Source organism: Marmota flaviventris, chromosome 14 (genome assembly GCF_047511675.1).
Source record: "Marmota flaviventris isolate mMarFla1 chromosome 14, mMarFla1.hap1, whole genome shotgun sequence".
Lineage (NCBI taxonomy): Eukaryota > Metazoa > Chordata > Mammalia > Rodentia > Sciuridae > Marmota > Marmota flaviventris.
In genome coordinates this window covers 93252562-93279082 of record NC_092511.1, presented here as the reverse complement: position 1 = coordinate 93279082, position 26521 = coordinate 93252562, and the positions used below count along the sequence as shown (strand labels likewise).

The 26521-nt window shown below is 39.4% G+C and overlaps 2 protein-coding genes across 5 annotated transcripts in view; both read left to right on the top strand.

Annotated features, from left to right (window-relative positions):
* Il18r1 (interleukin 18 receptor 1) overlaps nt 1-1700 on the top strand; it is a 36898-nt gene extending 35198 nt beyond the window's left edge. Inside the window, exon 12 of the mRNA XM_027951838.2 lies at nt 242-1700. Coding sequence (XP_027807639.2) covers nt 242-597 — 356 coding nt within the window. The 3' untranslated portion in view covers nt 598-1700. The remainder of the gene's footprint in view (nt 1-241) is intronic.
* Nucleotides 1701-13646: 11946 nt separating this feature from the next.
* Il18rap (interleukin 18 receptor accessory protein) overlaps nt 13647-26521 on the top strand; it is a 33486-nt gene continuing 20611 nt past the window's right edge. For 2 of the 4 annotated variants that reach the window (XM_027951793.2, XM_027951792.2), the window contains exons 1-6: nt 13654-13728; nt 13879-14031; nt 14619-14841; nt 18628-18792; nt 19259-19580; nt 19675-19858. In XM_027951793.2, the coding sequence (XP_027807594.2) occupies nt 18723-18792; nt 19259-19580; nt 19675-19858 (576 nt within the window). In that variant the 5' untranslated portion in view covers nt 13654-13728; nt 13879-14031; nt 14619-14841; nt 18628-18722. Of the gene's footprint in view, nt 13729-13878; nt 14032-14618; nt 14842-18627; nt 18793-19258; nt 19581-19674; nt 19859-26521 lie in introns of all 4 variants that reach the window. The other 2 variants (XM_027951795.2, XM_027951794.2) reach the window with 2 other exon arrangements.

Sequence of the window (26521 nt, the reverse complement as noted above, 5' to 3'; positions counted from 1 at the left end):
CTCACTCATGGGGTCACAATGATGATCAAATGAGTTAATATGGGCAACATTTTAAAAGAAGTAACAGAGTGAGAGCTGGGAACGTGATCATTATTACTGCCCCTAGGTGGTTGTTTTCAATGGGCATATAAAAATCAAGAATGAATGGCTTATTTTAAAACAAGACTGTGCAAAATAGTTCTTTATTACATGCTCACCCTTTCTAGTCTGCTTCCATTAACAACATGCCTTGTGTTTTCAGCTGTTGTTGACGAAATCCATTCACTGATAGAGAAAAGCCGAAGACTGATCATTGTCCTCAGTAGAAGTTACATGTCCAATGAAGTCAGGTATGAACTTGAAAGTGAACTCCACGAAGCATTGGTGGAAAGAAAAATTAAGATAATCTTAATTGAATTTACACCTGCGAGTGAGTTCTCATTCTTGCCTCAGTCAGTCAACCTCTTGAAATCCCACAGAGTGCTGCAGTGGAAGGCTGGTAAGTCTCTTTCCTATGACTCGAGATTCTGGAAAAATCTTCTTTATTTGATGCCTGCAAAAGCCACCAAGCCAAACAAAGGAGAATCAGAAGCCTTGCCTATTTTTTCAGCATATTGAGCTCCAGAAAAGCTGAGTATGGGAAAGAACTCCCGCTGTTCTGGGGAGCAGCATAGGAGCCTGCTCATAACAAAGGCTGCTGTTTAAAATAGACGACTCTTTGAACACCCTGCTCACAGTTCGAAGATGAGATCTGTCATTAGGTCATTGGGGATAAGACCAAACATTGAGCTGTGGTCCTTCTGGAAAACCCTGGAATGCAAAAGAAATGGAGCTCTTCTTTCTTCCTCTTCTGAAACTGCTGGCAGCTGCTCACATGGATCAGCCGATTCAGCAAGTGTGAGGCTGGGAACCTTGCAAATCAACTTTTGCCTTACATGGAAGGTGCATCTTTAAGAGTTTTTAATGCTAACAATTAATTTGAACGAGAGGATTTTAAGGGTGCAAGGAGTTGTTTTCTATGAACCACTGGATGGTAGTCACTGGAATGCTGCCTTCACCCCCCCAGCACTGGCCATCAATCTCTAAATGCATGGGACGTGGAAGGAAAGAGAGGCCTGATGATGTGCAGAGCAGGGAAGTGATGAGGGCCCCTGCTGCAAGCAGGGCCTGAACCTCAAGATACGCGTCCTGTGGCCCAGCCACAGTTGCGAGGAAACAGTTCTTGGAACTCCAGAGAGGCACTGCATGAACCTGGTTTTTTCGAACCTGTTCGTAAGAACTTTTAAAAGAGAACCCCAAACAGAAGGACTTTTCACAAAATACCCAAATTTTAATTCATAGGATTCTCTGGGTCTTTTGCTCATAATGTCCTAAAACACTTGTTGATTGTATGTAAATGTTTATATCCAGGATGAGTGCCACTCATAAGATCACGGGATGCACTGAACCACAAGAAAAAAATAAAACATAGGTATTCACTTTTTTTTTTTTTTAACAATTAAATTTTTTAAATGCCACTAGTATGGAAGAAGCATGGCATGATGGTGGAGGGTCTGGCTGTGTAATCCTGAGCCCCAATCTTGAGTTTGCTACTTAGTTCTGTGACCTCTGGAACTTTACCTAACTTCTCTGTGCCTCGTTTCCACATTGTAAAATTAGATTTTGTAATAGTTTTACCTACTTCTCAGGGTTACTGAGTGAATAAAGTACTTCCAACTAACTATTCTTGGTGCAGACTTACCACTGAAGTGTTGCTATCACTATTATTGCTGTTACTGATTATTACTTATATCAGTTATTTAACAGTGGATCAAATAGAAGCCACAGAGCTGGAAGGGGAGGCAGATCTGGAGAAGGCGGCATCTGAATTTGAGGGATTAGTAAATAGAAATATAAGGAGATGCATATTAATAGGGCAAAAGTTACCCCTCCGCTGGACATGTGTTACTTTTGGCCTTAGAAGTCCTACATCTGTTTCCCTAGAGGAACCCCAGTTCTGTGGGCCTTCCAATTGACCTCAGAAGTAATGCCTGTCCATGAAAATCACCTAGTGATAAGCTGGGCATGGTGGTGCACACCTGCAATCCCAGCGATATGGGAGCCTAAGGCACAAGGATTGAAAGTTCAAAGCCAGCCTCAGAAACTTCGTGAGACCCTAAGAAACATAGCAAGACCCTATCTCAAAATAAAAAATAGAGAAAGGGCTGCAGATATGGCTCAGTGGTTAAGTGCCCGCAGGGGACTTAACTCAATAGTCTCCGGTACCAAAACTAAACAAAACCAAACCAAAAAACACTGATGACTCAGCCTTACAGAGCAAGGCAAGACAGATATGTATGAAACTGTCAATTTGGGAGGTTGACTAGAACTTTAGTGCAGTATGAATGTTCCGGAAAATTTAAAGAGTCTCTTTAAAACAGAAGATTTTGTTGAACATCCAAGACAAACGAGATTTCTTTGTGAGAGAGTGAGATGCAATTTTTTGGTGCTTACGATTCTGTGTGCTTGTTGACTGGCTAAAGCTGGTAAATGATTTTTTAAATGAATACCTTATGTTTTATATGTGAAAATATATAATCAAAAAACTTATATTTCTATTATAATGCATAGAATAATTTTGCTTTTCTCTTTTATTATGCATTCTTTAAAACACATTAAGTGTATTTTGTATTAAATGTATTTCACATTAAATATGTGTATTCTATATATTAGATATGTGCTTTAAAGAACTTCAAATACAAAGTAATATGTTAATAAACCTTTGGTCTCTGTCTTTATTTTTGAAGTGCCTTATGACTCTCTTTTCCACTTACTTGAAAATTGCAAACCCTAACTTTAAACAGATTCCCACCTGATTTTTTTTTTTTTGTACAAGGCATTGAACCCAGGGGTGCTAAACCACCAAGCCACATCCCCAGCCCTTTATTATTATTATTATTATTTTTTGAGAAGGGCTTGCTAAGTTGATTAGGGCCTGGCTAAGTTCTGTGGCTGGCTTTGAACTTGAGATCCTCCTGCCTCAACCTGAGCCTCTGGGATTACAGCCAAGTACCACTGTGCCTGGCCCCACCTGTTTTAATAAGATATGGGACATTCAAAATGAGCTTCTACCCCCTCATATTTTAATGTGAAGTTACTTTGTGTCTACCTTTTTATTTATCTTCTATCCAGGAGCAAAAGAATTCCCTTTCCTCTCTCCCAAGTCCACATGATACTAAAACAAGGACTTTAAAATGATAGGTCTTCACATGCCAGTTAATGTGCATATTTTAAATTTTAAAAAGAATCCAACCAGGATCAATAAATAACTTTTTAGATATTTGAACATGTTTCTCTTCCATGATTTCAAATATCCTTAAACTGGAAAATCTGTTTCAGAGAATCAGAACAACTAACTCTCTGAATGTATAAAGAAATGCTTCATCTATGTCTATTATTCTATTGGAAAGTATTTATTAAATTTAGAGTCATAGTCCCTCAAAGCAGAGACCAACTTTATGACCCAAGTTTTCCAAACCCAGGAATCTGAGACATGGTATGACTGAGGCATTCAGGATGTGACTGCAGTCACAGAACAGCCTATCCTACCAGGCTGGAACAGGAAAATTCCCAGTTTTCTCTCTTTAAAATTGCACACATTACTTTTTTGACTTAGAATTGCTTTGGCTAGTCTGAGTATTTTTTTTTTCTTTCTGTGATTTTTTTTTCTACTTCTGTGAAGAAAGTCATTGGCATTTTGATGGGAGTTTATTGAATCTGTCTCATTTTTTTGTAATATGGTTATTATAACAATATCATTTCTGTCTATTCATGAACATGGGCAGTCTTTTCATCTTATGATGTTTTCTTCAATTGTGGAGCAAGTATTTTGCAGGCTGCAAGCACTTCTCTGGGGATGCACATCATACACGGAGAGCCTAGGGCAGGGTCCCACAGAGAGGAAGCAGGTTGCTTAGGACTGGCTCAGAGGATAAAAAGACAGTTAAGAGGAATGTGCTTATAGCCATTAAGGTCAGAGTGGAGGGCAATTAAGCCTTAAGTTCTGTGTAAGATTAAAGTGCACGCTTATTGGAGCATGCTCATGTGGCATCTACTGCATTAGAGGGATTTTGGACCCTCAACAGGGACTATATCCATGTTTAGTAGCAGGATAGGTGGGTTAGGATTCCCAGAAGGCTATAGAAAGAATGTAGCTACCAACAGCTGTCTGAAGTGAGGACATTAGAAAAATCAGTGCCCCAAACCAAGTTGAATTATAGCTTTAAATACCCTGAGGAAATAACCTGTTACTCTGACTTGAAATGTAGCTACAAAGAAGGAAATACAGGATTAGGAGAAGCCGAATTTCTGAGCAAAAGCTTCTCTAAGAGTAGGATCTTTGAGCAATGGAGGTTCTTCAAAGAGTGGCCCAGCCACAAATCTAACAGGAAACAGCATGTGTGCTCTGTGGGCAGGAACTGGGGCCTTTCAACACCTCTGCATGTCACACTGATAGTCATCAGGGTCCCCGCTGGGAGTTTTGAGCCAACAGCTTTGTGTGTGAGGTTTCTCAAAACATGTTTTTCTCTCTTTCTGGTGTATCTTTTGAATGTACAAACACACAGGGAGCACCATACCTTGTTTATACAATTGCTACACAAATGAGGCAAATGCTTAGTAGTTAGTGGTGACTTCCATACTGAGCTTTAGGAGTCCTAGGGTTCTACAGATGCGTCTGGGGGACCATACTGGATGGAGGGATGGATTCCTGTGAATGTAGTTTAGTCGATTCAATATATTTAGATTTATTTATTTTGATTTTGATTTTTAGGGATTGATACTTAAATTTTTATTTTGTTTTCTACCATTGCAAAAATGTTCACATTCTTTTAGGATCTCGCCTCTAAAATAGAGTATGTGCCTGGATGTTCACTTTCTATTCCCTTCCCATCACTTGTTGGCTCCTTCCCCTAAAGGCGAACATTTAAAAAAATCATGTTGGCTTAGCCTCCCCTATTTTAATATAAACATGCATGCATATTATATAAATATTCTCTCGTCTGTCATACATAAATTGGAAATATTATATACAATTTTTCCACCTTGATTTTTCTTATTTGAATATATTTTGTGTTCACTTCATGATTGTATATGAAGTTACTCTTCATTCTTTTATACAGATACTTACACACCATTGTGTGGCTGTACTATAATTGATTTAACGAGTCAGAAAGATTTCTAGTCTTTTGTTCTAACAACTTGTGTTTTAAAGTATAGTTTTATCAAGGGGGAGAAATTAATTACAGTAGATGGGGTAGAGAGAGAAGATGGGAGGGGAGGGGAGGGGAGGGCGGATAGTAGAGGATAGGAAAGGCAACAGAATACATCATACACTAGTATGGCAATATGTAAAACAGTGGATGTGTAACCGATGTGATTCTGCAATCTGTATACGGGGTAAAAATGGGAGTTCATAACCCACTTGAATCAAATGTATGAAATATGATATGTCAAGAACTATGTAATGTTTTGAACAACCAATAATAAAAATTTAAAAAAAAAGAATTTTACAAGAACCCCATTTACCAAAAATAAATAAATAAAATAAAATAAACCAAAAAAAGTATAGTTTTATGCATACATATTTTCTTTTTTTTTCTTTAATTTTTATTGTTGGTTGTTCAAAACATTACATAGTTCTTGACAAATCATATTTCACACTTTGATTCAAGTGGGTTATGAACTCCCATTTTTACCCCGTATACAGATTGCAGCATCACATCGGTTACACATCCCCTGTTTTACATATTGCCATACTAGTGTCTGTTGTATTCTGCTGCCTTTCCTATCCTCTACTATCCCCACTCCCCTCCCCTCCCTTCCCCTCCCATCTTCTCTCTCTACCCCATCTACTGTCATTCATTTCTCCCCCTTGTTTTTTTTTTCTCTTTCCCCTCACTTCCTCTTGTATGTAATTTTGTATAACCATGAGGGTCTCCTTCCATTTCCATGCAATTTCCCTTCTCTTTCCTTTTCCCTTCCACCTCTCACCCCTGTTTAATGTTAATCTTCTTCTCATGCTCTTCCTCCCAACTCTGTTCTTAGTTACTCTCCTTATATCAAAGAAGACATTTGGCATTTGTTTTTTAGGGATTGGCTGGCTTCACTTAGCATAATCTGCTCTAATGCCATCCATTTCCCTGCAAATTCTATGATTTTGTCATTTTTTAATGCAGAGTAATACTCCATTGTGTATAACTGCCACATTTTTTTTTATCCATTCGTCTATTGAAGGGCATCTAGGTTGGTTCCACAGTCTTGCTATTGTGAATTGTGCTGCTATGAACATTGATGTAGCAGTGTCCCTGTAGCATGCTCTTTTTAGATCTTTAGGGAATAGACCAAGAAGGGGAATAACTGGGTCAAATGGTGGTTCCATTCCCAGCTTTCCAAGAAATCTCCATACTGCTTTCCAAATTGGCCGCACCAATTTGCAGTCCCACCAGCAATGTACAAGTGTACCCTTTTCCCCACATCCTCGCCAGCACTTGTTGTTGTTTGACTTCCTAATGGCTGCCAATCTTACTGGAGTGAGATGGTATCTTAGGGTGGTTTTGATTTGCATTTCTCTGACAGCTAGAGATGTTGAGCATTTTTTCATGTACTTGTTGATTGACTGTATGTGAAGTGTCTGTTCAGGTCCTTGGCCCATTTGTTGATTGGGTTGTTTGTTCTCTTATTGTCTAATTTTTTGAGTTCTTTGTATACTCTGGATATTAGGGCTCTATCTGAAGTGTGAGGAGTAAAGATTTGTTCCCAGGGTGTAGGCTCCCTATTTACCTCTCTTATTGTTTCTTTTGCTGAGAAAAAAACGTTTTAGTTTCAGTAAGTCCCATTTGTTGATTCTAGTTATTAACTCTTGTGCTATGGGTGTCCTATTGAGGAATTTGGAGCCCGACCCCACAGTATGAAGATCGTAGCCAACTTTTTCTTGTATCAGACGCCGTGTCTATGATTTGATATCAAGTTCCTTGATCCATTTTGAGTTAACTTTTGTGCATGGCGAGAGAAAGGGATTCAGTTTCATTTTGTTGCATATGGATTTCCAGTTTTCCCAGCACCATTTGTTGAAGATGCTATCCTTCCTCCATTGCATGCTTTTAGCCCCTTTATCAAATATAAGATAGTTGTAGTTTTGTGGATTGGTTTCTGTGTCCTCTATTCTATACCATTGGTCCACCCGCCTGTTTTGGTACCAGTACCATGCTGTTTTTGTTACTATTGTTCTGTACTATAGTTTGAGGTCTGGTATTGCTATACCGCCTGATTCACACTTCCTGCTTAGAGTTGTTTTTGCTATTCTGGGTCTTTTATTTTTCCATATGAATTTCATAATTGCTTTATCTATTTCTACAAGAAATGCCGTTGGGATTTTGATTGGCATTGCATTAAACCTATAGAGAACTTTTGGTAATATCGCCATTTTGATGATGTTAGTTCTGCCTATCCATGAACAGGGTATATTTTTCCATCTTCTAAGATCTTCTTGTATTTCTCTCTTTAGAGTTTTGTAGTTTTCATTGTATAAGTCTTTCACCTCTTTTGTTAGGTTGATTCCCAAGTATTTTATTTTTTTTGAGGATATTGTGAATGGGGTGTTTTTCCTCATTTCCATTTCAGAAGTTTTGTTGCTGATATACAGGAATGCCTTTGATTTATGCGTGTTGATTTTATATCCTGCCACTTTGCTGAATTCATTTATTAATTCTAGCAGTTTCTTTGTACACCCTTTTGGGTCTTCTAGGTATAGAATCATGTCACCTGCAAATAGTGATAATTTAAGTTCTTCTTTTCCTATTTTTATGCCTTTAATTTCTTTTGTCTGTCTAATTGCTCTGGCCAGTGTTTCGAGAACTATGTTGAACAGAAGTGGTGAGAGAGGGCATCCCTGTCTTGTTCCAGATTTTAGAGGGAATGCCTTCAATTTTTCTCCATTCAGAATGATGCTAGCCTGAGGCTTAGCATAGGTTGCTTTTAAAATATTGAGGTATGTTCCTGTTATCCCTAGTTTTTCTAGAGTTTTGAACATAAAGGGATGCTGTACTTTGTCGAATGCTTTTTCCGCATCTATCGAGATGATCATATGGTTCTTATTTTTAAGTCTATTGATGTGGTGAATAACATTTATTGATTTCCGTATATTGAACCAGCCTTGCATCCCAGGGATGAATCCTACTTGATCATGGTGCACAATTTTTTTGATATGTTTTTGTATCCGAGTGGCCAGAATTTTATTGAGGATTTTTGCATCTAGGTTCATTAGAGATATTGGTCTGTAGTTTTCTTTCTTTGAAGTGTCTTTGTCTGGTTTAGGTATCAGGGTGATGTTGGCCTCGTAGAATGAATTTGGAAGTTCTCCCTCTTTTTCTATTTCCTGAAGTAGCTTGAAAAGTATTGGTATTAGTTCCTCTTTAAAGGTTTTTTAAAACTCTGCTGTATACCCATCCGGTCCTGGGCTTTTCTTAGTTGGTAGTCTTTTGATGGTTTCTTCTATTTCCTCAATTGATATTTGTCTGTTTAGGTTGTCTATATCCTCCTGACTCAATCTGGGCAGATCATATGACTTAAGAAATTTATCGATGCCTTCACTATCTTCTATTTTATTGGAGTATAAAGATTCAAAATAATTTCTGATTATCTTCTGTATTTCTGAAGTGTCTGTTGTGATATTGCCTTTTTCATCCTATATGCTAGTAATTTGAGTTCTCTCTCTTCTTCTCTTCGTTAGCATGGCTAAGGGTCTGTCAATTTTGTTTATTTTTTCAAAGAACCAACTTTTAGTTTTGTCAATTTTTTCAATTGTTTCTTTTGTTTTGATTTCATTAATTTTAGCTCTGATTTTAATTATTTCTTGCCTTCTACTTCTTTTGCTGTTGTTTTGCTCTTTTTTTTCCTAGGATTTTGAGATGAAGTATGAGATCATTTATTTGTTGTTTTTTTCTTTTTTTAAGGAATGAACTCCAAGCAATGAATTTTCCTCTTAGAACTGCTTTCAATGTGTCCCATAGATTCCGATATGTTGTGTCTGTGTTTTCATTTATCTCTAAGAATTTTTTAATTTCCTCCTTGATGTCTTCTATAACCCATTGATCTTTCAGTAACCTATTGTTCATTCTCCAAGTGATGCATGATTTTTCCTTCCTTCTTTTATCATTGATTTTCAGTTTCATTCCATTATGATCAGATAGGATGCATGGTATTATCTCTACTCCTTTATATTGTCTAAGAGTTGCCCTGTGACATAATATATGATCTATTTTTGAGAAGGATCCATGTGCTGCTGAGAAAAAAAGTGTAACTGCTTGATGTTGGGTGGTATATTCTATATATGTCGATTAAGTCTAGGTTATTAATTGTGTTATTGAGTTCTATAGTTTCCTTATTCAACTTTTGTTTGGAAGATCTGTCCAGTGGTGAGAGAGGTGTATTGAAGTCTCCCATGATTATTGTATGGTGGTCTATTAGACTCTTGAACTTGAGAAGAGTTTGTTTGATGAACATAGCTGCACCATTGTTTGGGGCATATATATTTATGATTGTTATGTCTTGTTGGTGTATGGTTCCCTTGAGCAGTATGTAGTGTCCCTCTTTATCCCTTTTGATTAACTTTGGCTTGAAATCTATTTTATTTGATATGAGTATGGACACTCCTGCTTGTTTCCGAAGTCCATATGAGTGATATGATTTTTCCCAACCTTTCACCTTCAGTCTATGTATGTCTTTTCCTATCAAATGCGTCTCCTGTAGGCAGCATATTGTTGGGTCATGTTTTGTGATCCATTCTACTAGCCTGTGTCTCTTAATTGGTGAGTTTAAGCCATTAACATTTAGGGTTATTATTGAGACATGGGTTGTTCTTCCAGCCATATTTGTTTATTTATGTTACTAAACATGGTTTGTTTTCCTCTTTGATTATTTTCCCCCCTTTACTGTACTACCTCCCACTGTTGGTTTTCATTGTTATTTTCCATTTCCTCTTCCTGTAATGTTTTGCCGAGGATTTTTTGGAGAGATGGTTTTCTAGCTGCAAATTCTTTTAACTTTTGTTTATCGTGGAAGGTTTTAATTTCATCTTCCATCCTGAAGCTTAATTTTGCTGGATACACAATTCTTGGTTGGAACCCATTTTCTTTCAGTGTTTGAAATATGTTATTCCAGGATCTTCTAGCTTTCAGAGTCTGTGTTGAAAGATCAGCTGTTATCCTGATTGGTTTACCCCTAAATGTAATCTGCTTCCTTTCTCTTGTAGCTTTTAAAATTCTCTCCTTATTCTGTATGTTGGGCATCTTCATTATAATGTGTCTAGGTGTGGATCTCTTATGATTTTGCACATTTGGCGTCCTGTAGGCTTCTAGGATTTGGGATTCTGTCTCATTCTTCAAGTCTGGGAAGTTTTCTCTTATTTTTTCATTGAATAGATTGCTCATTCCTTTGGTTTGGACCTCTATACCTTCCTGTATCCCAATGACTCTTAAGTTTGATCTCTTTATGTTATCCCATATTTCTTGGATGTTCTGCTCATGGTTTCTTAACAGTCTTGCTGAGCTGTCTGTGTTCTTTTCAAGTTGAAATACTTTGTCTTCATTGTCTGATGTTCTATCTTCTAAGTGTTCTACTCTGCTGGTAGTATTCTCAATTGAGTTTTTAAGTTGGTTTATTGCTTCCTGCATTTCTAGGATTTCTGTTTGTTTTTTATAACCTCTATCTCCCTGTATAGTTGATCTTTTGCTTCTTGGATTTGTTTATGTAATTCATTGTTGAAGTGATCTTTCATTGTCTGATTTTGCTGTCTAATGTCTTCCTTGAGACTCCAGATCATCTGAAGCATGTATATCCTAAATTCTTTATCTGACATTCCATCTGCTGCAGATATTACCTCTTCTAACGTTGAGTTGACCTGCATTGCTTGTGGTCCTTTCTTTCCTTGTCTCTTCATACTGTTCGTGTTTCTTTCTGCTTGGTGAAACTGTTGTGTTATTGAATTTTCCCCCTATATATTTATATTGCTCTTGTATAGTTGCAAAGTCTCCCTCGCAGGCGCAGGCGGCGGCTCTGCCCCTCCTCCAATTGGGGCAATGTGCCTACCACGCCGGCAGGCCGCTGGGCCTGTTCTGCCGGTTGGTAGCAGGTCCGCCTACCTTGCAGGCGCGGGGGGAGGGGGCGGCTCTGCCCCTCAGCAGGCCGCTGGGCCTGTGCTGCCAGTGGGTCGCAGGTCCGCCTACCTTGCAGGCGCGGGGGCGGCTCTGCCCCTCCGCGAGTTGCTGGGCCTGTTCTTGTATACATAGTTTCACATTTCTTTTTACTAGAATATTCTGGGGGAAGATTTCTGTATTTAGCATGGCTGGGTCACACATGTGATTTTGCTCAGTATAGCCAAATTCTTCCACACAGAGCTCATAAGTAATCTTGCATTCCCATCAGCAAGGCTTTTATCTTGGCAGTTGCCCATTTTTCTGTAGAGATGATGTTATTTTTCAACACTACTTTGAAAGATCTTGACATATTAGTGATATTAAGACTTTGTGGTGTAAGTTGCAAATATTTTCCCAGTTTGTCATTTATCTTTTTACTTTGCTGTTGGTGCTTACCTCGGCCCAGGTTATAGAGGAATTACCATGTGATTCCAATGCTTATACAGATTCATTTTTCATTTGAAATCCTCAACCCATTTGGAATTCATTCTGGTGTGTAGTACAAGAAATGAATCCTTCAGAGTGTTTTCCATAGGGTCATCCATTTATCCAAACAGTCACCTCTTACACATTGATTTTGGATGTCCCTTTTCCCATTTCACTAAAATTTCATATCCAATTAGATCTATCTTATTCCACTTGTCAACTTTCTATTCATGTGATTACTCCATACTCCATTTTAAATGGAGAGATTTTATAATATGTTGAAACATTTTGTAGTGATTATGTGCCCTGCATCTTTCCAGATTTCCTGAATTTCAATGATTTTATGACTTTTCTTGCATTTTCTCTTTCCAAATGCACTTTATAAATATCAGAGAAACACCTGCTGATAAAAACACTTTAGGAAACCTCCTCTCTATGTAACTTTAAATTTAACATCAAAGGTCTATATCAGGGGGCTGGGGATGTGTGGCTCAGCGGTAAAGTGCTCGCCTGGCATGCTCGGGATGCTGGGTTCGATCCTCACCACCACATAAAAATAAAATAATGATGTTGTGTCCACCGAAAACTACAAAATAAATATTAAAATTATCTCTCTCTCTCTCTTAAAAAAAAAAAAAGGTCTATATCAGGATCTTTAAAACTTGACAAAAACACCTTCCAAATCTGTAAGTAACTTGAGTCCTGTTCAATTAAACAGCTATTCCACAGCTGTCACGAACAGCACCTTATTTTAGCTTTCCACTCCATCCTAGCCATCCCTGCCCTAAGCCCTCCCAGGTTAGCTTCCTTTCCTCTCACCTCTGATGCTGTCCCAGCAGGACCCTGTGAGCCCGGGACTTCACATGCCTGGAATGTCATTTCCATAGCACCTGCTTCCAATAGTCTCAGAAAAAGTCCCATGTCCTCTTGAAGTCCTAAGGGGTTCATGGCCAATGGTGGATACACTTATTTGGTTCAATCCTGTATGTAGTGGCTATTCCTTCTTCTACCCCCCACCTTCATCTCAGGTAATCATTTACCATGCCTTCATCCCAAAGTGCAATGTGGTCCCCATTTGTATTTTATGTTATTATATAGTTATGTGAAGCAATGGCGTAGGAGCTTCCATGAGCTCAGTCACATCAGCCTTAAGTTTATCAGAATTTAGACTCTGAGGGAGAATGCTATCTGAGCTTAATTTAGAAGCTTTCTCAGACAGTAGAATGGATCAGACATAACTTTCCCATGTTCATATATGAATACATAGCCAGTGTAACTCCACATCATGTACAACCACAAGACTGGGAAGTTATACTCCATATATGTTTGATATGTCAAAATGCATTCTACTGTCATGTGTAACTAAAAAAAATAATAAAAAATAAACAAAAAAAGCTTTTAGACAAAATTTTTTGTGTCTAGAGTAAACTCAGACTGTCCTAAGTATTAAGAGGTATTGATTGCAGTGGAGTTTTTAATTATACGTTATATTCTGAAGCTCTCTCTTCATACATAGGTATAAAATCTCCAATGATTTTAGACTTTAAAGTTATTTCACTCTAACAAGAAATTATTGGTTCAGATAAATGGTGTTGGAGAGATTTTTTAATTAAAATTTTTATCACAATAAAGACTCTATCTTTTTCAGCGGGGGGTGGGTACTGGGGAACTGAGGGGCACTTGACCACTGAGCTACATCCCCAGTCCTTTTTTGTGTGTTTTATTTAGAGACAGGACTCACTGAGTTGCTTAGCATCTCACTATTGCTGAGGCTGGCCTCATGATTCTCCTGCCTCAGCCTCCAGAGCCACTGGGATTACAGGCGTGCACCACCGCACCCAGCTCTACCTTTGATCTTAAAGGTTATATAGTTAAGGACTAGCTTTACAAGAAAGAGAAAAAAAAAATAGAAAGCTTCACAGTTGAGAAATTGAGTTGGGTGCTAGTATTCTGTACAGGAAATTCTTGTAAAGGAAGCAAGCTTACTCACTCTTTCAACTAAACCAACCACAAACCTTTTCTTATCAAGGAGGCTGGCCTGAGAGGAGTTTTTGATGTTTCATCTTCAGGACTTTTCCTTCTACTGACAGAGGTAGTTAATTTGATTTTTTTTCCTGTATGACTACACAATTCATAATGCTAAAGGTTGTTTCCACAATACTGAAAGCTTACTTTTTTTCTCCATGTATAACTCATTATTTCCCAAACTGCATGAGTTAGACTGCTCTCTTGTCTTCTCCAGGTATCTCTCTGGCTAGGAAGAAGTACGGCAGAACTTTTTGAAAATGGATACCTTCCACATGTTTTTCTTCAGACATAAAAGCCAGCAGTCAATGATATAAGGACTTGAAGTTTCCTTCCTCTTTTTTTCATGTCTTAAGAAGAGGAAATAAAGGTAAGATAATAGTACATTTTCTCACTAGATTTCCTAATACAAACATATAAGTTGAGAAAAGAGCTTAAATAATTGTCCAAATGAACTGCTGACACAATTGTTTTTGTATGAAATACTCAAAAATGATGGAATGTGCTATCTCAGCAACATCTGTAACTCCACCTGTATGGGGACTTTACTTTAAACGAAACAGCTGGTGGTCATAAACAAAACTTTTCCACAGTGCTTCAAGCTTTTTATGGGAAGGGCTGAAAGTGGAGGGATTCAAGATATTTGCCAAATTCAAATGGTCCTCTTGATTTGACCCTAGCATTTCTGAGCAGATGCTACACATTTCTCTACCTATTATCCAGTGACAATGGGCTATAAAGCTACCATGGACCATGAGAGAATCATAATAGTATCAGTTGAATTAAGTACTTACTCTTTCCCCATGTATCTCTGTCTCTGCGTGAGCTCGCCCCTAAGGATGAGACTTCTCTTCTGGGCTGCAGACTTGCCTTCTCCAGCTTCTTTCTCTCCTGCTGTCAGACCTTTGGTAAATGAAAGTTTTAGTTCATTATTTCTCCCCCCAAATCACTGAAAAGGTACCCCTGATTGTCTGAAGGGGAAGGCTTCATTCTCCCCGAAAAGAAACTGGACTCTGAAAACACATCTGGAAAACGCTCTGGAGAGACAGCCTGCAGATTTCCAAAGTCATTCTTTTGGTTCTCATCTCCATTTGTGAGGAACAGCATGTGATGGTGACAAAATCAGGAGCTCCAAGACCCTCTGCATCTGGATCTGAATCCCTCTTCTAACACTTACCAGGTATGTGAGTATCATTAGTAATGGAGACCACTACTCCTAGCAATGCAAACCTAGGTGGTCCATTGGTAAAATGAGAAAGTCACTACCCATCTTCCCCCAGGTGACCAGAGTGCAAACGAACGATATGATCAGTGTCACTTTGTCATTTTATTCCCATCAACAGAACGTGCAGCCTTGCTTGGTTTAAGTTGTCCAATTCTTAACAAATGGAATACCCATTGCTTGCATGATACTCTGATTCCCAGAAATATTTTGATGATGCTAGAAATGCATGACAGCACTTCGACATTAGATGGTCTTATGAAAGAGTAGACATTGAAAAACACATCATTCAGTTTGTTATTCCATTTAAATAGAATTTTCAGAATGGACCTGTTTTGTGCTGTGCTGTGCTGTGCTGTGCTGTGACCACCAGAAATGGCAACAATTACTATGATTCAGGGGCTGGCCCATCTCCTAAGGCTCTGTTCTTGTTCCTAGGGGTTTCCCAAAGATGACTTGTGGGTCAAGAGTCTAGACACTTGTTTATAAAGTAGATCCATTGTTCTCCCTGAGAATCTAATTTAATCAGCCCTTGGGGGAGCCCATGAAGACGCATTTGTAACAAGTTTTCCAGGTTGTTCTTCCAATAAAAATAATTTGAGAAACACAGTCCCAGAGGCAAAGCTGCACCCTGGAACTGACCCAGGGAACCCGAGATTGGAGGCCAGCAGGTGCATGCATCATGTAGGGAGTGTCTGTCATCTCGAGGAGGATGGAAATTCCCAAGGGCTGGATGTTCAGGCCATTGGTTTGCTGCAGCCTTGGACATTGAGACATGGAATTGCAGAACAGTAGAGATGATTTTAGCAATCATTTAATCCCATGTTTCACATGTCAGAGAAATTAAGAAAAAAAAAAAGATTTATCAGTTAACTCCCAGAAATCATAATTCTCTAGCTAGCTCTAAGGTTGAGGAACTACTGATACAGTGCAAATGATTTATTTTGCAGATAAAAAAAAATGAAAATCCAGAAAGTCTAAGTGACTTATGCTCATATAGAGAGTGAGTTGTCATAATAGATTGATATGCGTCTGTTTTGACTCCTCCTGGAGCATTTTTCATTTGTTTGTTCAATGGAATTGGCTTCTACTTTGCAGTAAGCATGGATGTGATTTATAAAACAGTACCCTTGCTCTTAAAGAGTTCCCAGTCTAGTGGGAAGACAAGGCGAGGGGAACCACAATTAGGAGGCAGTGTAATGAATTCTGAACAAACGGTGCCTGAGCTCCTCTTATTTGCACAGCACTGTGCCTGGACAGGGAGTGCAAGACCCACAGGGAAAGAGGTACTCGGTTCCTGTTGTCACACAGCTTTTAAGAATGAGTATTTTTAGACAAGAATGCATCGAAGAAAAAAGTAATGTAAAAGAATAATCAGAGAGATGGTTGTGTGCTGGGTCATGGCAAAGAAGGGATGGAGTGGGAGTTTCTTCATCCATGTGGTCAGGGAAGGTGTCTTTGAGGAAAATATCAGAACGAGGGCATGTGAGAGACGTATCCTACTGGGAATGTGGGTGGTGCATGGAATCACTTCTCAACCTCATGGGCAGTGGGGGCCAGTGAGGGTTTTTATCATGAAATGAGAAGCTCAGTCTTGCTCTTCAGGAACGTGCATCTGGTGACTGAGGTGGAGAAGATCATTCTTCCTGAGGCTTGGTGGGCAAAGGAAAGGAGGGCAAGGGAGGTCACTCCATCTTCCAAGGTGGTGTCTCATCCTGCCTAATTTATGGATTGCAGTTCTGATAGGAAAAGCCACCAGTAGTCACAAGTGAGGATAAAGACCAGAGTGGACCTAGTCCCCATGACTAACAATCATCCCTCTGGGTCACACCCTCGCTCTTGGTACAAAGCCAGGTCATCAGCCAGATATAAATGTCCAATACTTCTGGCCCCAACCCGAGGCCCCTGCTCAGTCCTTCTCATCCCTGACTCTGCAGTTTCTGACACTCACTTCTAGTCGCTCCTCCTTTTGTCTGTCTCACTGTCAGGTGTTTTCCATCTTCTGATTTTCTTCTTTGGGGTTTGTCAGTTTTCCTTTCCATTCGCCCCAGCCTGTTCTTAATGGCTGGTATTCCTCAAGGAGCTCAATCTGCCTCTCTGCCAGGGCTACCGATCCCCGCGGCCTTCCCTCTCCCTCAGATTGATTGATTGATTGATGATTGATTTTGATTATGTCATCTGCTGGGGAGAAAAATTTTTAAAAGGAACTTTTAGAGTGACCATAAGGATATTTGATGGACCTTTTCTTCTCTTTCTTTTCCTCTCTCTACTCTCTTCTTCTTCTTTCTCTTTCTCCCTCTCTTTCCGTTTTAGCAATGGACTTTATTTCTTTATTGCATGTTGTTAAAATTGTTGATTTGGGTGTCTGTGTAAACAGAGACTCTCTCCTTGACCAAACTTTGGTCAGGATCTTCTGAGCTCTCTTCTCCAAGCCTCCACCTCTGCACCTGTCCTGTCTTTGGCCTGATCAGCCAGTCTGAACAAAGTACACCGCTATGTAATCCCCCCAACCTATGCACCTGTGTGAGAAAATTAACCTTGATATTTGATTAAGTTCCTCATCTCCACCCTGGATATCTTTGACCTGCCTTGAGCAACATCCTGTTATATGGGTTTAGTAGGGATCCCTGTTCTTTCCATTTCTCTTGATAACTTCCCACCCACTGACCTGCACCCTCCTCCTTGGCTATAACTCCCCACTTATCCTTGCACTGGGAGTGGGCCTTGATCTCTCTCCCCTATTGCAATAGTCTTGAATAAAGTCGTCACCATTTTAACAAGCATCAGAATAATTGTTTCTTTTACTCTGTCCTCCACACTGTGATGGACCCTTGAAGACAGCGACTATACCATTTATCCCTGGCTCTCACCTCCCTTAAAGAGGCTGAGACACTACAGGAGTGTTTTAGGGGGGGATTTTTAGCCAAAATTTTGGGAAACTCATCTTATTCCCATAATCCCAGAGACAAGACACAGGCTATTTTTATGTTAATGGTCAACATTCAGAGCTCTAGAAGACATAGACAGACTGTTCTATAACCAACACTTTTATTTTCTGTTCAAAACAAAATAAATAACCAAACATTACCTATTCCATATCCTTATTCCTCATCACTTATAAGGTGTTTGAAAGTTCCCCTGGCTACGCTATCAGCACAGGGGACAGACACAGCATGGTAGCTCCCAGCGCTGAGTCTCTCTTGGGAAGAACTTCTCACCTTTACATCCAAGAAGACCAGGTTGATGCTATGACCAATGACATTTTCCCTTTTCCTTTTTCTATGACAGTTATTGTAAACTAGTATTTTTTTTTTTTTTTTTTTTTTTTGGATTTTATACTTAGAAGCCGTATCTCTAGCTTCGTTAACTTGGAAGAATCAGCCATTTTCATATAATGTGGGCAATCTTTTCTGGAAAAAATATGAACTTAACTTTTTCCAAATGATTCATGGAAATGTGCACACTAGATGAGAACATTAAAAGAAAGAAAAAAAAAAGAAAGAAAAAATTCCACGTGGGGAAAATAGCATTAGAAAAACCTACTATATGGTGGGCAGGTCCAGGGGGTAACTGGTGCCCTTTCCTCCTCCTCTAGATACATACGAAGAGGCTGCTTCTCACCACTAAAAGTGCCCACACAGCCCTGGGTATGCGGAGGCTCATTGGGTGGGACCTGCCCTTCAAAGCTTCCTGTGTGACTTGCATTTTGGTCACTGGTTCCGATTTCTCCATTTCCCATTTCAGAAATGAAGAGGATACTCGGAAACGAGCCCCTCCACGTCCTCTTTACTGCCAACGGGGTGGGTCTCCTGATGTGATGACGGGAGCACAGGAGAGTCATGCTCTATTGGGCTTGGACATTTCTTTGGCTTGTCACAGGAGAGAGGATCGCAGAATTTAATATTTCAGGTAGGGGTTTTCACTTTTCATGCTAACACTGAGCCTTGTGGTCAAAGCCTGAAGTTGACAGATGATATCAGCAGTGTGATATATTCACTCACAGCGTTTCCTTCCTACTCTTCAAACGGCAGTGGGAGAGTTATTAGGGTGAACAGCTTTCAGTGGACTCCAAGCGCCCATGGGGAGCCCAGTTACCATAGCTGGGTGTTGGGTGGGAGTAGCTGAAAGGAATGATTGATGGCCCAGCTGTCATTCACAGGATGTCAGAGTTCTACTGGCGACACTGAAGCCCAATGGAAGGGAATTAGAACATGAACATCTTTTTTTTTTTCCTACAAAATGGGCACAGTGAAGAAGATAGATACCCAGAGGGATGTACTCTTTGGTTACTTCAGGTTTTTTTTTTTTTTAAATGTAATTTAGCTTTCTATCTTCTAATGTGTTTCTGAGTTGCTTTGTTTATTGTGATTGTCAGATTGTTCCACCAAAAGACTCCTTTGGACATATTCCACAGAGAGTGAAGAGGAATTTGTCTTATTTTGTGATTTACCAGAACTGCAGAAATCCCACTTCTACCCGACAAGTGAACCCTCACCAACAAGAGACCCTGAATACTTTCCCTGCAGTGGTAGTAAAGACCCATCTGATGTCCTCTGGTACCTACAACCTCAGAATGGAGACCCACTGGAGGAAATTACTAACCAATATCCGCATATCATTCAGGACAAGACTATGCTTCGCTTTTTGATCCCAGAGATGAATGATTCTGGTTCATATATTTGTGGACCCAGGATTAGGTATGTCCCGGATGCTTTCCTATCTGCAAGTATCATCAAAGCCTTACTACCTAAATAAAATATCTATGTTCACAGGACCTTGTTAATCTCCTAGGAGACCCCAGGATGTGGCATGTTGTGTCAAGACAGTCTTGGAAATTAAGCCCCAGGCAAATTCATCCTGTGAGAACCCTAAGCCACATAAGCAATACCTACTTCTTGGTAGGATGGACTCCATTTATTGTCCCAGTCTCAGCTGCCAAAATGAAAAACAGAGTCCAGAGGTGACTTGGTACCAGGTGAGAATGAATTCCGTGAAACTGATGTAAGAGCATTGTTTTTTCTGGTAACAACTCTTTAAGTACTTTATAGAAATGTGGGTTTGAGAACCTGAGGTCTAGAATGACCCAAATGCTGTCCCTGTACCTGAGCAAGAGACCTGACAATTCTAAAATGGTCTTGGTCCTATGTAGAAGAGAGCACAACATTGGGATTCTCAGACTCATCCTTTTGATCAACACCAGAAAAATTTCTAACATGCAAGTATTTCACACATTTGGGTAAGACATAAACCTAAGGGTGTCTAAGTAGAAGACAGGTGAGTTCATTCTGCTTTTTTTTGGAAAGCAACGGATATTGCCAATGGTAGGGGCACCCTTCAAGGGCTTGAAGGTTTACAAAAGAAACAAGAAAATTGAATACTTTTCCTAAGAGGTTGCCTCAAGGAGGACAGTTTGGACAAATCCATGATAGCTGGCTGGGAGGGCTAAGAGAAAAGGATCAAGGTCAAGTTTCATGATGATATTGAGTTATGAATTATGTGAGTAAACTTCCATCACCAGAACACTTTACATTTACTTTATGGTTTATAGTTTCTCCAAGTGCTAACAGATAGGTAAATGCTGCTTAGGCATCTCAGGCAACAGAATCCAATCACACTTCACCCCTGGGGGGTGGGATCTGGGAATAGATCCCAGTTGACTCCTGCAAGAACAAGACTTTAGAAATCACACAAAAACGTTAATTTGGCTTTACAATATATGTTTGTAACATAAAGTATGTTTTTAAATATGTTTTCTGAGTGAAGTCAAAGAAGGTAAGTTAGCTACCTTCTATAATCTATCTACCTGGTGATTTTAGCCACCACAAAACTCATGAGAGACTCCTGGGGGTACAGCTACAATGGTGAAAGAAGACCTTCCCTCACTTGGTTCTTGGGACTCTGTGATGACGTGAGGACAGGTGTCACTAAATTCATTACAGAAATAAGGCAAATGATGTGGCTTGTGGTATTTTACAATGATACCAAGAAAAATTTTAATTTAAAGAACATGATAACTTCAAACATGAGGTTGGTAAGAAGAGCTGGTGGTTCTCTTCATTATTTTCATTTCTCTCTCAAGAACAAAACTCCCCTGGGCTCCAAATATTCATAACCTGCCTTGATGGATGACTGGCTGACAAGGTGGGTTGGGCTCAAGCCAGTGAAATAGTCGTGATGCCATAGTCAGATGGAAACGTGTTTGCATGTCCACAATCGTACACCTGAACTGAACACCCTTTGCTCTTGCAGTTGAGCACAAGCCACGCTGTAGTTTCTAGTTCTCTGCACATGCTGCTGTATAAGCTAGACCCTAAAGCCAGATGACATTTGCAAAAGGAAGCTTTGTTTCACTTCTCTGGCACTTTTTTTTTTTTTTAGCAGGGGATGATACTGGGAATCGGACCCGGGGTGCTGAACCACGGAGCCACATCCCCAGCTCTTTTATTTTTTATTTTGAGAACAGAGTCTTGCTGAGTTGCTTAGGACCTCGATGAGTTGCTGAGGCTGGCTTTGAATTGGTGATCCTCCTACCTCAGCCTCCTGAGCTATTGGGATTACAGGCATGCACCACCACCAAGCCCGGCTCTCTGGGGTTTTGACAGCAATTTTCACCATGTATTTCATGGTGAAAGGCAAACGATGACCGTTGTTAGAATTGTGACAGATTTGGACAGGTCTTGGTTCGGTTTATGTTTCATGAGTTGCACATGGGTGTGTAAGCTCAAACACACGCACATGCCTATGGTGGTCTGGAAGTCGTGGACTTTGAGGTTGTGGCACACCAGGAGGAGTGAGGACATTGAGCATCAATAGCACCTGGTGGCCCTTACCTTCATGCTGAACCCCAAGTCTCAGATGTCACAGGTCACACCTCAGAACCCTTTCTCTGAACAAATGAAGCAGACACCGGCTGAGTGGATAAAAAGATGACATTGTGGAAATCCCTGAAATTGTACTGGGGTGCCCAGCAGATGTGCTGAGTATACCACAGAAACAACTCTGTGGATTTGGGGACGTCTCTCTGGAGGGCTCTAGAACACCTTCATAAACAACAAAAATTCAGGCTAGCGTGTGTTTTTCAAATAATCATTTTCAACCATTTTATCATTTTAATTAATAAATCATAATTCCTATATTTCTGGGGAAGAAGGGGATGTTTTGATATATGTATACTATGCAGAATTATTAAATGAAGCTGATGGGTATATCCACGCCCTTGCTTACTTACCACTTTTCATGGTAAAACATTTGAAATTTGGCTCTTAGTTATTTGGAAATACACAATACAGTCACCCCGCTGTGCAAGAGATCTCAAAATGTATTCCTCCTGTCCATCTTGACCAACATTTCCCCACTCCCTCCCCACCACAGGCTTCTTGTAAAACCACTCAACTCTCTACTTCCATAATTTCAGCTTTTTTTTTTTAGACTCCACATATACATGAGATCATGCACTATTTGTCTTTCTGTGCTTGGCTTATGTCACTGAGCATGGTGTCTTCTGGTTCATCCATGTCACAAATTACAGGGTTTCTTCTTGAGAAGGCTGGATACTATTTCTTGGTGTTTGTCTACCACATTTCTTCATGCCTTCGTCTGTAACTGGGTTGATTCCACATCTTGGCGATTGTGGATAGAGCTTCAATTAGCATGGAAGCACGATGTCCCTTCCACAAACTGATTTCGATTCCTTTGGATGCACATACAGGAGTAAGATTGCTGCATCAGAGGGTGGTTCCATTGTTATTTTTTTTAAGGAATCTCTATAGCATTTTCCATAATAGTTGTATTGATTTACATTCCCACCAACCATGCTAAAGTGGTTCTTTTCTCTGCATTCTTGACCAAACTTGTCATTTTGGTGTGTTTTATAAAAATCATCCTAATAGGTGTGAGGTAATATTTCAAGGTGGTTTTTGTTTTATTTTGTTTTGGCGAAGTTGGGGATTGTACCCATGGCTCTGTGCATGTGAGGCAAGCACTCTACTAACTGAGCTATATCCCCAGCCCCCAAGGTGGTTTTAATTTTCATTTGTTTGATGACTAGTGAGGCTGAGCATTTTTAACACATTTTTGGTTATTCATATGTCTTCTTTTTTTAAAAAAAAAATATTTATTTATCTATGTATCTTTAGTTTTAGGTGGACACATTAGTTTGTTTTTATATGGTGCCGAGGATTGAATCCAGTGCCTCATGCATGCTAGGCGAGCGCTCTACTAATGAGCCACCACCCAAGCCCCACATGTGTTTTCTTAACAGAAATGTATGTTCAGGAGCTGGGCACCTTGGCACATGCCTGTAATCCTAGTGACTCTGGAGGCTGAAGCAGGAGGACCATGAGTTCAAACCCAGCCTCAGCAAAAGCAAGGCGCTAAGCAACTCAGTGAGACCCTGTCTATAAGTAAAATAGAAAAAAAGGTTGGGGATGTTGCTCAGTGGTTAAGTGCCCCTGGGTTCAATTCCTGGTACTACTACTACTACTACATGTCTGTTCAGGTCCTTTGCCCATTGCAAACATTTTCTCCCATTCTATGAGTTGTTTCCTGTTTTCTTGGCTGTGCTGAAGCTTTTTCGCTGCATACAATTCCATAGTCCAGTTTTGTTTTTCTTGCCTGTATTTTCAGGGTCATCTCCTAAAACACTGTTACTCAGCAAATGTCCTGGAGCTTTCTCTGTTTTTTTTTTTTTTTAGAAGTTCCATAACAACAGGTCTTATATCCATTTTGAGCTTATTTTTATTTATGATGTGAGATAAAGATCCCATTTTATTCTTTTACGTGTTCTTTTTGGTCAAGATTGTTTTGGCCATTTGGGGTCTATGGTGATTCTATATGAGTTTAAGGGTCGGTCTTCTATGTTTATGGAAAAGTGGCATTTGGATTTTGATGCACGTGCATTTAGAAATCTGCCCATGTTGCCTATAGGAGACTTAACTTCTAGGAGGGAGAACCATAGACCAAAAGTGAAGGAATGGAAAAATAAATTCCATCCAAATAGAAACCCAAAGAAAGAAAGCAGGGGTTGCTATGCTGATATCAGACAAAGCAGGCTTTAAATTTATTGGATCATATTTTTCCTCATTCATTAATCTTCTCTGTTTTTTTTTTTTTTTTTTTTTTGGAGAATTTAGTCCATTTACATTTAAGGTAATCATTGATAGATAAGGACATACTACTGCCATTTTGTAATTCATTTTTCAGGTTTTGTGGGCCTATTGTTTCTCTCTTCCTTATTTATGTTTTGTCTGTTTCCTGTGGTGTTGTGCTGAGAATCCTTATTTTTTACAGTTTTTATGGATATCACAAAGCTCACCCTAAAAATTTTAACTTTTTAACAAATTATTTGAAGCTAATAACTACCTTAATCGCATACAAAAGCTATAGTTTTGCTCCTTAACATCTTCCTGTCCTGATTTTGATATCAAAATTTATATATTCTTTTGAATTTGTATCCCTTAATGAATCATTGCAGCTAAAGTTGTTTTAGCAGTTTTGTCTTTTAACCTTAACAGTAGAAATAAAATTGCTTTATGTACCACCCTTACAGTATTAGGGTATTCTGAAGATGACCATGTATTTCATGCCATTGAGGTTTTTCACTTTCATATTTTTTTCATTAACCAGCAGCCTTTCATTTCAGCTTACAGGACTGACTCCCTGTAGCAGTTGGCAATGAACTCCCTTAGGTTTTCTTTGACTGGAAAAGTTTTTATTTCTCTTTCATTTCTGAAAGATGGCTTTTCTAGGCAACATATTCTTGGCTGGCAGGTTTCGTTTTGAGTTGTGTTTTTGTTTTATTGCACTTTAAATATCTTATCTCACTGTTTCCTGACCTGCAGGGTTGCTGCAGATAATTCTTCTGATAGCTGCCTTGTTGATACTCTCTCGAATGTGATATGTCTCATCTTTTGCTGCTTTTAGCTTTATTTCCTTATCTTCCTTTTTTGATTTTGATATCTCTAAATGAACTCCTCCTGATTTAAGTTTGATTGGAGGCTTCTGAACTTCCTGTAACTGACTGTTGTGTTTCTCAGATCTGGGAAAATTTTAGACATTCTTTTCTTTTTTTTTAGTTGTAGATGGACATGATATTTTTATCTGTCTATCTATTTACTTATTTTTATGTGGTGCTGAGGATCCAACCCACCGTCTCACACCTGAGAGGCAAGTGCTCTCCCACTGAGTTATAGCCCCAGCCCTGAGACATTATTTTCTTAAGTATATCTTCTAAGACTTTTCCTTTCTTCTCCTTTGATTTTTTTTTTGATGCAAAAGTTAATTCTCTGATGATATTTCTGATTCTCATAAGCCTTTTTTCTCTCTTTTTTTCCTTTTGCCTCTCTGATAGAGAAGGTCAAATGCCGTATCTTTGAGCTTCTTACTTTTTCCTTCTGCTTGATCAAGATGGCTGTTAAAGTTTTTCTATAAAATTATTTTTTAGTTATCATTATATTCTTTATTTATATCATTTTAATTAGGAATCTCTGATTGTTTCCATTTAATTTTCAAACTCTGTTTTTTTTTCACAAACTGCTTTTGAAATTTCATTCATTTCCTATACATATTTCTTTTCATTGTCTGACCTTGTTAACAAGGTCACGCTAAAGAGGATTACTCTGGATTATTTCATAGTCATTACATATATCTCCTTTTCTTCAAGGTCCATTAGCAGAGCTTTGTTAGTTTCTTCTGGTATTGGTATTGTCATATTTCCATGATTTTTCGTGATCTGTTGCTTTTGGGGGAACTTTACATTTGCAGAGACAGTCATCACAGCTTTTGATCTTTGGTGCTGACAGATCTTTACTATTTAGTCTATCTTGGGATTTGGATGGGCTAGCTGACAACTCAGATAGGTCGACTCCGGAGCAGGATAATCTAGTGGGCCAGGACCACCAGCTGTGCTCCAAGATTGGATGGAGCTGCTAGCTGTGCTCCATGGTCTGATGAGACCACTGCCTGGATTCTGGTCAGAGGAGCTGCTGCCAAGACTTTGTGATTGTCTCTGATCAGGCAAGGTGGCAGGTTGTCCTCCATGGCTGGGAGGTACTGTTGTTTGCAATCTGTAGCTGGTAGGGCTATGCGACAGGCTCCAGGGATAGGTGAGGTCTCTGGGGTTGCTGGTTGTCCCATCACAGTGCACAGAAGTAAAGGCTATATATGTAGACTTGGCCTTGTCTCAGGGTCTACGTCAGCCCAAGCAGAATGGCTGAGGCTTAGTTGAATAACTGTTCAGTTGCTAGCCCCTAGCCTGGAAAAGGCTCAAGGAGAGTTCTGGGGCCTGGCTGAGTCCCTGTGCTTGAAATTTCTTAATTATTTAATGACTGATAAGTCATAATTAAAGTAAGTTATTCAATAATTTTTTCTCCATATTTTCTTAATTCTAGATATATAATGAGAAAATAGCTTTGGCATAGCCTGTTTATAAATGATAATTGCATGTAACAAGACAGCATTTTTATGATTTCATTTAAGCAAATCTTTGACACAATGCAAAATTACAACACAAGACAGTGGGAGAATCTCTTCTGAGGTGGCCTAGTGTACCAAGATATGGGGTTTGGGGATACTTTTGTGACCTACTATTAGTAGCATTGTGCCCTGAATAACATTTCCATTTGTGGTCCAAGACAATCCC